The sequence below is a fragment of the Vanellus vanellus genome (genome assembly GCF_965231255.1).
Source record: "Vanellus vanellus genome assembly, chromosome: 3".
In the NCBI taxonomy this organism is placed as follows: Eukaryota; Metazoa; Chordata; class Aves; order Charadriiformes; family Charadriidae; genus Vanellus; species Vanellus vanellus.
Window position 1 is genome coordinate 60726289 of NC_138907.1, and position 13070 is coordinate 60739358.

At 36.8% G+C, this 13070-nt stretch overlaps 1 protein-coding gene across 2 annotated transcripts in view; it reads left to right on the forward strand.

Moving 5' to 3' along the window:
- ZDHHC14 (zDHHC palmitoyltransferase 14) overlaps window positions 1-13070 on the forward strand; it is a 119319-nt gene that overhangs the window by 51231 nt on the left and 55018 nt on the right. For both annotated transcript variants that reach the window (XM_082481354.1, XM_082481355.1), the window contains exon 2: window positions 10646-10806. In XM_082481354.1, the coding sequence (XP_082337480.1) occupies window positions 10646-10806 (161 nt within the window). The remainder of the gene's footprint in view (window positions 1-10645; window positions 10807-13070) is intronic.

Genomic DNA, 13070 nt, shown 5'->3' on the forward strand with positions numbered 1-13070 from the left:
CAGACCAACAGTTGGAGCGGTATTGGCATAGTTGAGCGTGTCTGGGAGAATTGTTTACATATCAGCATCTGAAACTGGGAGGAGAACAGCACAACATGTTTGACAATGGAAAGTCGGAGAACAAATCTTATGTTGCAATTCCTTAGAGTATATTCTGGGAACAATGAAGTAACTGAGCTTTGCTCTGATTTTCAAGGCTGGCTTGCCTTAGGGAGGGAGATCACGTTATTCCACTTGCAGTATCATCTACTTGATGTCAGTATAAATAGTGGCAAAAGAAATGCTCTTTCAGTGGGGCTTGGGGTTGTGTCATAGAGGTGATAACAGGTTGCATAATTAAAATGTTAGAAGGAAAACATTTGAAATTTACAGTTGCAATGCATGTAATACAGACCTTCCTTGCTTTGCTTTACCTTATTGTAATGCTTTTTAAAAAGTTTTGGCAGTCTGACAAAAATAGACATTAACTTGAAGACTTAAATTATACTTTCGAAGGATAGCAGTAATACCCTGTGTTCATTATTCTTCCCTACCTGAAATCCTGGTTCAATTTACATTAACATCTGGGAATTGTGGTAATTACTGAACAAAATTGCAGTAACAATTCAATTGGGAAAAGGCTTGAAAATTTTAATGAAATAGTAGAAAGCAAAATTAGCATATGAAAAAATTTAAACCTGAGTGGGAATTTTAAATAAAATATTTTTAAGAAACAGTGTAAAAGCTGGGCTTTTCTTCTTTGTTCGTCTTCCATTCAGGTCTTGTTTATGCATCAGCAGTCAAAATATTTAGTTACTGTACAGCAGCTAACTGTAAAGTAACGGTGGTTCTTAAGCGACTGGCATTTGTGTGAAGAACGTCATTCTCTTAAATGTGAAATTTTTTTTTGCTGTTGAGCTTGCTACAGAACTTTCTGTGATACTTTCAGCTTTTAACCGTTAATATGGATGATTTTCATCCTCAGTTTTTAGTTTTTAGTTTTCAAAATAATGTTTCTGTTATAACTTCCTTGAAGTGTATTTTTCTCTAATACATATTTCTTGATGTAGTTGGCTTAAGAGAAAATATACTGGAATATGTTTCCCTTATTTAAACAGGTCATTTAAATCATAGAATTGATGTATGGTAGAAATAACTTTTGGTGAATTATACAAGTGTCCAGGAAGGGAATATGGAATGAATAATTTCAGTCGGTGGCCTTACTCAAGAGGAATGTGCCTATGGATGATGTATTTGTGGAACTATAGAGAAAAACATGATACGATAAAGCCACTGATTTTTTGTTTGAACACACTTATCTAGGTTTGATACGTACTTAATGTAAAAGTGTATACAGAGCATTTTAGATGTCTTCTTTAGGGGGGGGAGGAATTCAGACAATAGTACTTCAGTATTCGAACAGTGCAATCTTTTCTGCACACATCCCTGAAGATAATTGAAAGATTGCTTCCAAATCACCAGAGTTAGTAATGTCATAGCATTTAATGTAGGGTGTTTCTTAAACTTTTAATGCCTGGAATTCCATGACTTGCACACAAATCTCAGTTCTACTTCAAAACAGTAAAAGGCTATTCCTAGTTATTTAGATTACATTGCTAACCAAAATGTTTGTAGCAGTAATGCTTTCTGTGTAGATAAAGCACTGTGTGCTTTATTTTCCTCCATGAAATAAAAGGTTTGCCTCAAGCTGGTCTTGCAATTTGTTTATATTTAAACTGACTCATTTTTAGATATGGAGAGCTGGCACTGCTTTGGCATGATGTGTGCCAATTAGCTGTTGGGTTTTTTTTCAGCTGAAGTAGCCTGCAGTATGGCAGTCTGTTTGTCCATTGAATGCTTAATCTGGGATAAGAGAATTCCCATGATACCGTGAGGAGGCAGTAGAAAAAAACAAGAATGCCATTTCAGGTAAAACTCTCCCAACATTTGTGGAGACCCACACCTGTAAAGTTACAAACAGGCCTCTCGGGTCTTTGAGATGGATGATTAAGTCGTTAAATTGCTACTGCTTAACTCTGCTTCTTTTTGGAAAGAGGAGGTTAAACTCTTGTTTTTATGCTCATCCTTGCTTTATGTTCCCAGCTGCTTTATGTATAACCATGTGATGTACACTTTGTATGTGATGTAGTGTGGGCAGGATCATCAGTTCTCCACTTTTTTATAAGTAAAGGAGCCCCAGGAAGTGCTGTGTCTGTGAAGCTTAGCTCTGTTTTTCAGTGAAAGAGCAAAAGCTTGTATTGCAGTGGGTTCTGCTGAGAAGTTAAGGTTTTAATATTTTCCCCCTGTATTTTAAAGTTCACTTGTGTGTTTTATGCAAGAGACTTGCAATATGGAGAATTATGGAGGGAAAAAGACACAGTAAAAAAAAAAAATCCCACTGGATCTACTATTCCTAAGCTCTTATGACTATGGGTGGGATTTCATTTTATGGCTAAGTCCACATAGCAGTTGAATGCCTCTGGCAATGACAGTTCAACTTCATCCTGCCCTCTGTGTGTTTCTACCTGTTCACGGGCACTCATTACATCATACAGTGAGCGAAGTCGTTCAGGACACTGATCTAACACTAACCAAATGGGGTTTGGTTTTGTTTTGTTTTTCAGAAAAGGGAACCAGGTGAGAGCAATTCCTCTGTTTTAACTCGGTGTTAGCCAGCTCACTTGTGCTTATACAAGGGAAGTGACAGTAGAGTGTGGCCAGGGGTAGCAACTGCATTGACAAGCATTTGCCCTTTAGCAAGAGCTAGGCTATACCTCTAGCTTTTAGACATTATAAATTGTGCAGGGCGAACACAATGTACTCCTCATTGAAAGCTTGGAGTCCACTATCTGGCAGCAGCTTACTTGTGTACATTTCAATTTCCAGAGAATCCTGTGGAAAATCACCTAGAAGCTCATACTCCTTCAGGGACTTATTTGTGGCATAAGGCATTTCCGCTTGTTTTGTCCCAGTTTTGATTTCTGTTCATAAGTACTTGGGATTAACCTGATGGTTTAGTTATAAAATCACGTAACAGGAAATAATAAGAAATAATAAGGAAGTAATATGAAGCACAACAGGAAAGAAAGTGTTCTATATGAGCTGTTTAAAAGAAATTCTGAGTTTGTGCATCTAGTGGAATTCATTAATCGGTTGTCTTTTACTACGGAAACCAGACCTTGCACTGTATGCAAAACCAGAGAATTAAAGTACAAATACATTTTAGCTTTTCAGGTAAGTAATTAGCCAGCAAACAGAAATGGCAATAAAGCAAGCCTTCAATTTGCTGCATGGTTGGAATCCATGCCTTTTCTAAGTTGGTCTTTTGGAGATATGTCATACTTGCATTGGCCTTTCATAAAGAAACTGATTATTTGATAAGACTCAGGCTCTTGATGTATAGTTCATTAGATATTCCCCATTTTCTTACTCCCGTGCTTGAAAATTTCTGGCCAATGGTTGATGCAATCAAAATTTTAGAAATTGTGTTTTGTAAAACAAAGTTCCTTCCCTGTATAACAAAGCAAACTTTAGTTGCCCTTGTAGGAGCTTCAGTAACCACATCTGTTTTGCAGACAGGTTCTTTTTGCATTATACATTTAATCTATCCCAGCTTTGAAGTTTGACAGTGGATCGTTAGAGTTAATTCATGTATCAATAAAAACTGGGAGGTTATGCAAGGCTATTGCTTTGATTGTTGCATATCTGCTGCATTAAACCCGTAAGATCTTTACTTGTAGGGAGGGAGTTTGTGATTATCTTATACAATTTCATAATCAACACTGCTTGCTTAGCTTCGTCTAAACTCCTACATCCAAATCCAGCCAGTGTAAATCAGATTTCAGTGGTAATGCACTACAATTTAATGGAGTTGGTGCTGCTAGAGTTCCATTGAACACTTGCTGGTTTGAGCAGGGAAGAGAGAGCTCCCTGCAGTCTTTCATTCTTGGCGATTGCTCGTTTATTTTGGCATCAGCTTTAAAGACCAAACTGTGTCAGGTTTTCACATGAAACTTTGAAGACAGGTTGTTGAGCTTTTGCTGTTCAGGGTAATATTAAGCTAATTTTATTTTATACTAGGTTTGAGAGAACTTCTGAAGTACTTAATTTATTAGGTTTAAGGATCATGCTGTTCTGTAATCTGTGTGATATCATCATATTAACCTTCTTTGTTTCAAATAATAATTTATAAGTGTTGATAGCGGCTGGGACACTTATGTACACGATATTATTACTGCTATTCTGTATGTGTTCCCACTTAAATTTACTTTTCATTAGAATTAAAATTAAGTGGAGTTATCTCCAAGCGATAGCAAATACAGAAAAAAGTAAGATGTATCCAGTACCATAAAATATAGAATAAGCTAGTAAAGCAATCAAACAAGGTTAAATGCTTCTTGTCTGATGGCATTCCATAAATCTGGATTTATGATTACAGTATAATATTTTAGACTATCAAACAGAGGAGGAGGTAATATTCTGCCTATTTCTTCCCTTCCTGCTCTCATTCTTTCTTTTGTCTGCTAGCTGTTGTGTTTTCCACAGTCTTCACATGTTTGCAGCATTCCAGATTTCCTGGATTTGAAATGAAGCGAGTATCAGAAGAGTGATTTTTGTCTTGTATTTTATCAAATAAGTTTTTGAAACTGATTGACCATTCTGAAATAAGGGGGTGTACAATGTTTAAAAATATTTCAAAACACAAAAAAGAATAATGAAACAAATCAATTTTTTAAAAGCATGTTTCAAACCCTGTTGAAATTAGTTTGTGGTTTCCGTAATACTACTTGAAAATTCTCATAGGAATTTTAAAAGCTGTACAACAGAATCAGGCAGATGTAGGAAACTAATGCAGAACTTCCCTAGCTAATCTTGTTAGGCATTTCATGTAACATTATTTGGACTAATCTGTACTCAAATTACAACACATTTTCTGTGTGCCAACAGTATGCTTGTGAAGAATTAACTAGTTAACGCACTGTGAGTTGTTTCCTGTTGGAACATTTTTCTTGTGTCAGACCTTTCTTAAGAGTTTCTTCACCTTAACTTTAAAATAATGTCCTCTCAAAGGTGGTTGCAGGATACTGGGATTTGGGGGTGGAGGTGTAAACATATGAGCATCCCAAAAAATACCGACTGAAGAACTGACACATTCAAACATTCTTTGGTCTTATTTTTCTTCTAGTGTTTAAATTAGTTATGTATTCTTTTCTGTGGCATTATCTTCTGCATTAGCTACCGCTATACAAAGGGGAAATTTATACCATGCTTCTTCTAATTCTGAGTGTATTAAAACTATGTTTTAATATCATATTTGCAGTAACTTTGAAGTCATCTGTAGCAGGTTGAAGCTTGCATTATATGTGAGAATCCACAGTGCAGTCTTTAAAAGTGCTTCTGTGATTCTTTTGATACCTCCTTACACTTTGCCTAACACTTTTCCTAATAGCAATATGAAATGTAGCGTTGTCTAGTTGAGATTCTGCTGGAAAACAAGTAAAAAGAGGGAACCCTCTAAACCCTACAACACTGAAATCATTTCACTCTGATCATTCTCTTTGTCCCATTTATTTTCCTACTGTCTTTGTCAGGCAGCAGCCTTCAAGATTCTTGCTGTGCCCTCAGGTTTTGCCCGTCCTTGCATCTCCCACTGTGTTGTGGTCTACGTGCACGTCTTTGGCTGCTTTCTTTAAACTAGTAACTTGTCATTAGAAAAGTAAATTATAAGCTGGTTTTGTTCTTCTAGCCCAGAGTCTTGATTTGCCTTTAATCTGTCTATATGGGTATTCTGTTGCCATCTCTAAAATGAAAGAGGTCAAGGTTAGAATGTGGTTTCACAAGAGGCAGTGATCTGAATGAAAACCTTACTGACAGCTGCTGAAATGAAGGTCTCCTCCCTCTGTCCCAGCTGCCCTCTCCTAGTTTTTGTGCGTGCTTCTGTCTCTCTTGCCTTGTGCTAATATCAATGCTCCTTTCCAAGTGCATATTTGATTTGTTAAAGAGGCAGAAAGAGAAGTCAACAAAATGGCATCATTTTCGTACGTTTTAGCAAACTAACTTGACTCACGAAAGAACCTGATGAAGATTTGTGTTGGTGTAAGGCCAGAATTTTGGGACTGAGTGACTTGGAGCAATGATGCAGTGGTTATGAAAGGAAGAGGGAGCTGAGATTAGCTGTAAGTAAGAGTGAAAGGACAAAAAACCAAACCCTTTGGGTTAGTTTAAGGAAAGCAGCACAGTTGCTTTCAGATGTTAACTTGTAACATGTGGAACCAAGTGCAGAGTTCGCAGTGCAAGCCGCCTCTCTGTGTTGGATACTGCCCGCACACCAACAGCTACTGATATATTAAATAGAGAATAACTGCAGAAACATAAATTAAGTTGATGATGTAGGAAAATGAACAGTCTCTTTGTTTTTTTTTATTTTAATTAGTGTAATTAAGTGTGATGGCTACTACATCTTTGCATAAAATCTGTATGTTTTTTGTCTGCCAGCTTAGCAAATATTAGGCAAGATCTCTAATTTCTCATAGATATAAAACCCTGTCTTTTTTTTTTTGGTGCTCTTTAGTAAGTGGCTGTATTTATTATTAATGTGTTTTTGTAACTACAGGGTTAGCTTCTTTCCAAGTAAGACTCTCTCCAAATCTCCATTATCCGTACTGGAGTTACTGTATCACCCCATCAGTGAATAACAACTGTCAGTGAACTGCTCAGGAAAACCTTCATCTTTCCAGGAAAGACCTTAAGGAGGCTTCTCTTTTTTTTTTTTTTTTTTTTTTTTTTTTTTTTATTCCTTTCTAATGAAAGTGCTTGAAAGTTGCAGAACTCTCACTGTGTGTGCTCTTCAGTACAGTAGTACAGTTACTACATGTGTTTTTCTGCTGATCTCGGCAGCCACAGGGAGCACAATTACACAGTTAAGAGGGCTGCTGGGTGGTAAGAATTACTTTTGTTGTTCTCCTGCATCCTTTGTTCACAGGGGTGATTCTTCATAATTATCTCTTAAATGCCATTGTGGTTTTATTTTTATCTAGCTGTGACAGACTAGTCTTCCAGCAGATTTTATTTCCCTCCTACACTCATACAAACTTTCACATAATGCTTCCAAAAAGCAGCTGAGAAACCAAGCAAAATGCAGGGCTGATTTGTATAAAGCCCCTTTATTAATTAAATCAAAACTTCAGGTTGTGTTACTGGTTGCTATGCACAAATCCAAACATTGCTTTCTGAAGAAGCTATTTCCACAATAACAATTTCTAGTGGGTTCTATGGTCAAGTAATACTTCCTAAAAATTTGTTTTCTGGGATGGACCTAGACAGTACTTGCTATCATTACAGTTACCAATTAAGGACAATTTTTTTTTTACTGTGTCTAAGATGTAAACTGAAGATGTCATTTCACATCTGGTAGTTATCAAGTGCTGATTTTAAAAGGTTTGCCACTACTTGCTCTGCAGTAGGACAGAGATTTGTTCTGGAGCTCTGTGCTGCTTTATCATAAGTAGTGCTGCAGACAGACAGTCCTCTGCACAGGGAGTGCCTTTACATGAAAGTTCTGAAATTGGCTGTCAGGAAATACCTGATAATACTTACTTTAAAACCTCACTGAAAATACCATTCAGAAAAGATTTTTCTTTTAATATCTGAGGAAAACTGATGCTGGAAGAGATGGAAACTAATTTAAAGCAAATTAATTAAAGAATTTGCAGAAATATTAGGAATAATCTTTTTCTGTGCACAGTATTTGACAATTCCAAAAGTAATAACACTAAACCAAACTGTTTAAAATAGTATTGACTCAATGTAGCCCTACAAATACATTTTTTTATATAAGCATGGAAATATAAATTATATAAATAAAAAGTGTATTTCCACAGATGTATTGACAGTCTTGAGCTAAAATCCACATTTTTAATTTGAAGCCACTTTCAGTGGATTTTTTAATAACCTAGGTTTATATGGTATCTGTTTGTATTTTTTTAATTTAATTTACAAGAATTCAAAGAAATAATTGGGCCTTTTTTAAGGGTAGATATCACTGAGCTCTCTGCAAGCCTGTGTAATAATATATGGTCTGTTTGTCAGACTGGATTCAATGGTCCTGCCTAAGCTTACTATCTGAATCTCGATAAGGGCTGGTTTCTCAGCTTGAAATAATTTCTGATTAGGTGGAGCCAAAAGCTACCAAAGATGACATCTTTGTCTTTGCTGAAGTAATTCTGAGCGCAAGTTGCTGAAATACAGGGTATTAAGACCTGCAAACACCTTTAGGTGAAGCAGAATACCTCACACTTGCCTGTGGTGAAGAGTGTGCAGGGCTTTGAGAGTCATTGTTGGGTTTTTTTCACTGCAGATGGACTTGCTTCGGCAAGCAGAGATATGAGATGTTTTTACGCTCTTTTACTGTAATGACGCCTTCGCTTTTCAGCAATGCAAGGCTTTCTCAGTATTTCAGCATGGGAATTTGTTCTTTCTACCAGTTCCCTATGAAATTCTTGTTAAAACAAAACGTGTCACTGTCAATGATGACCCTTCAGTTTCCATTCTCCGAGTATCACTGAGAATTTAGGGTATATAGGTAGACGCTGTTGCTGTTTTTGCATTGGCACCTGTCTAAACTGTATTGCGCCTACTGTGCTGCCCTGAGATTATCTCCTGGTACCTTTTGCACACATACAGCTCTTGTTTGGTCAACAAACTTCATCACAGTTGCAATTTCTTTGGTATGTGTAATGAATAATGCAATAGAAGAATAATAGCACTGTGCTATATTTAGTGTTCATTAACGTACATGTTCTCTGTAATCCTTTTAAAAATATTTTCTTGCAGCCTATTTGTACTCTTGTCTGAGCATATTACAGTAGTTTTGATTTCAGTAATCCTTTGTGGCAAGAAATAAACTGAACAGAACAATGTTTATGTGGTATGAAAGCTTCTCTTGGTTGTTCACTCTGTCTGACTTCTCTGACACGAAGGGAGCAAGGCTTATATCTACCAGCTGTCTTGCTGCTGCTTCCTTTAGTTAGCACTGAAACAGATTTTCTAGAAGTGTGCGTCTGAAGTACATTTCCTAGTATTTAGTCTATTCATTATATGAAACTATGGTATTTCTTGCCCCTTGCCTTTTTTTTTTATACCTAATTGTCTTTTTAATCTTTTGTAACTTGTTACACCTGTAGTATTACATTCATGTAGGGCAAAAGATGAATTCCACTCATAGTGATGGTGTGATGCTCAGTGTAATGCATTTGGGCTTGTTGCCTCTGTGAAACCCATGGCGTTCTATGAAACAGCCAAGTACAGTTAACAGGATTATGCAGGGAGATAAATACTTGGTACATGGTAGCTGGTATGAAAAGTGTTTCCATTCTCTCCCCATCTTGTCGGCCGAAGTGATGGACAGTGAAGCTGACATTGTCATCACTTGCTCAGAGTTAACATTCCAGTGAGGTTAACTGACTTGCAGTGCAAAAGCTTGTGCATCTGAATCATCATTTAAGGCAGTCAGCAGAAACAGGGAAGACTATGTTAATTAAACTTGATTGATACCTGGAAGCTTTAGACAAAGCCCTAAGGCCTAGAACTTGTTGGGGTTTGGCTTATTTTGTTTTTAGGCTTATTTTATGACTTCCATGCAGACACGAGAAATGCATGAAGCCATCTGTGTGTTTTGCCCCCTCTACTTAGTATAAGAACTATGAAGAGTCTTCAGCCTGTGTGTTTTCGAAGATGATCCTGCGGTGCTTATTGTATGACTCAGATTAATGGGAGTAGTATACTGTGTAATGCCTGAGTGTTCATGTCCTCTCTTTTTGCACACTGTAAAGAGATACTTATATTTGACTGTTGTTTAGATTCCAATGCTTCTGTCCATTTTGATTTTATTACATGTGAAGCATAGAGGAAAACTTGCTAAATCTGTGATCCAATCTTAAGCCCTATGTATATATAGTAAATCTGGTAACCATAGAACCTTTTTTTGTGCTGGTAAAGGGCTACTGATACTGGTGCTGGATTATATGTTTCCAGGTGTGTTGCACTGTCATTTGTACTCATCTTATAATAAGTAAACGAGCTTACCAAGTTACAAGAAATGGATTAAGAAAGAAAACCAGTAGTGGTGTTATAATATTGATATATGCCAAGCCTGTTAAAGGAATGTGTCACAGGTGTAAGTTCTTGAATGCTGTCTTTGTGATGGACTATAAATTCATTTTATAGACTTCATTACGTTTTTTCAGTATGGCTTATTTCACCATGTTATGTGCTTTGCTTTTTATTGCTGAATATCTTCAGATTATTTCCCTTTCCCTTCCCCCACAATTTACTTTAAGTAATTGGGCAGTAGATGAACAAATATATGTACTTATAATAGCCTGTAATAAAAACAGGCTATTATTTTCTTTTCTTATGTAATTGATTGTTGCATGTTAGGGACATCATTGTTATATTTGGACCTTTATTATGGACCAGATTATGAGAAATTTCAGAAGTGTGACAAACACATAAACAGAAATTTCAGCTTCAATAAGCATTCCAAGACAAGTAATGTATCAATAGAAGAAAGTTAATTCTTCATGTGCATTTATAATGGTAAACAGTTTTTGAGAGCAAGTTGCACTATGTATTATGGATTATGTTTTATCTTTTTTTCTTTTTCCAGTTGTCCATATTTGTCAGAGAAGATTACACCTGCTATACCTGCAATTGGTGGGATTCTTTTCTTTTTCGTGATGGGGACCCTGCTGCGTACTAGTTTCAGTGATCCTGGTGTCCTCCCACGCGCAACACCAGATGAAGCAGCAGATCTAGAGAGACAAATAGGTAACACTGAAGGTCTGTTGTCTCTTCGCTTTCCTCCCGAGGGTGCATGTACTGTATGAAGGCAGTGTGCTGCTCTGCTCGTGGGAGGAGTTACTCCTATCTTGCCACAGTAATTGTTCTGGAGTTGTAATGTTTGATGACATTGCAGTGATTCCTGTGGAAAGATGGTTGATCAGTTCTTCACCAAGAAAGACAGTAAACAAAATCCTGGCCTTGGAGACTGATGATTATTACTGTAAATACTTTTCAGCAAGTACGGTAGAAGTCTCTGCAGTATACAAGAGAATACTTTCTAAAGTGTTTTTCACAAGAAAGATGATATTGCAAAGGTTCTACAATTGTGCATCTTTTAAAGTAATGTACCCTCAGAGTTTAACTGGATTTAATTACGTTGTTATTTATATTGTGAAAGAGTCAGATAAGTCTCTGTGTTAATATACAGTCATGTAAATTGATGCAGTCTTGGGAAGACTTCTTCATTAACAGTAATAAAATGTTACTGTTTTTTATCTGTGTAAAGCTAGCACAATTAAAGGAGAGTGAGCTAGATTTTAATCAGCCTTATTTATCAAGAGAATTGTTAACTAAATTCTAATTGTGGAATTTCTACAGCTACAAATATGCTGAATAGCTAAAAAGTGCTACCTGGATAAGAAAACTCAGGATGAGTTTGCAGAGCTGCTTCGTAAACAGTGGGTTTGTTTGCTTATTTTTTAGTAAGCTACTAAAGCTTACTAAAGGCGACTGTATCTGCTTTGATATAATAGTCAATGGAAATCCCGTGTTCTGAAACAATTTCAGAGGAATGCTTGCTCATATAATTGAAAAGACAGATAACAGGTTTATGCAAGCACAGGAGAAATACCTGTGGTGTTCTTGACGTTTAATGCTGCAGTACAGTCTTAGGCTTTATTTACCGTGACAAATGATGTAATGCAGTAGAAGCAAATGAACACGCTAAAGCTGTTGTTGCAGATGCTTCTGCATCTATAGAGTGTGAATTTGAGGAGTCTACTTCTGACTAGGTTTCGTCTGGTTATCTAGGCTATATTTCCTCCACAAAGCCTTGGTGAAAATGTCTGAGGGGCAAAGTTACTCGTTTAGACTCTAACACCGTGTTATGGGGTAGAATTAATTTGGTGTATGCATGGAGCAGAAGTTCTGGTTCAGTTTCCTCAGAAAGCAAATGTAGCAAATGTATTTTGTGCGCACAAAAATCACACTGTGAACCATGCCAGTAAGTGGGAATGATAGGAGAATTCGTGTCAAAATAGCAAAATTTAAACAACAATATGGTATTAGTTTCCTCTTACTTAGCTGTTAAGAGACAGTAAGCACATCGTGAAGCTATATCTTCCACTCAGGAGATCTGTTGGACAAAGACATATTGTTAAGGTAAAACAAAAAAAATGTAATAACTTGTATTCACTATTTTAGGCCTTCATGAGCCTTCAGCAGAGAAAAGGTAACAAGTTTGGGTTTAAGTACATACATACTTTAGTGATTGTTTGAGTCTGATGTTTTCATTGTGATTAAAAAAATCTTGTCTGAAGGGCTCAGTTTAAGAAAACTGCTGTGGGAAGAGGATGAATGGTTTTATTTTCTGGAAACATGCACATTATCTTCGGCATAGATTATTTTAAGAAGCAGCAGGATTTCAAAATATAGTGATGAGTTCATTGATTGTCACTACAGTGACATCATTTTCTTTCACCATATTTGGAAGGTCCTGACTGCAGCTGTTATACTACGTTATGTGTTAAGTTAAAAAGGTGTCTGTGTAATAAACAGCATTTTGTGTATTTCAAAATGTTTGGAATTGAGTTCTGAAGTGGAATCAAGGCACGTGGAGCACGCTGTGTGCAGCAGCTAATTGTACTTTGTATGCACTTTGAGTGGGCTTGAGGCGTTTGGAACTGTATGATCATGTAACATAGTTGTTGAATTTTGTGCGAAGGAAATCTTTTGTCATGGGTGTGTGAAGTCTGAGATGTGTAGTTCACCAAATTTTATAGACCGCGTATGGCTTTCTGAAAACAGTGTATTCTGCTGGCATTCACATTTCAGGAAGAAAACCTACAATGCTTTTATACACTGTTTGGACTAACTGTGCAGAGCCAGGAGCCAGCTGTCATTGCCGTGACAGGAAGAAGGTTACATTTAGCCAGTTAGGACCTAGCTTTGGGCAAGGACCATACAGTACATAGTGTACTGGGAAGAAAACTGTTAGATCCTAGATGACCCAGATGATCCCAGATGGATGA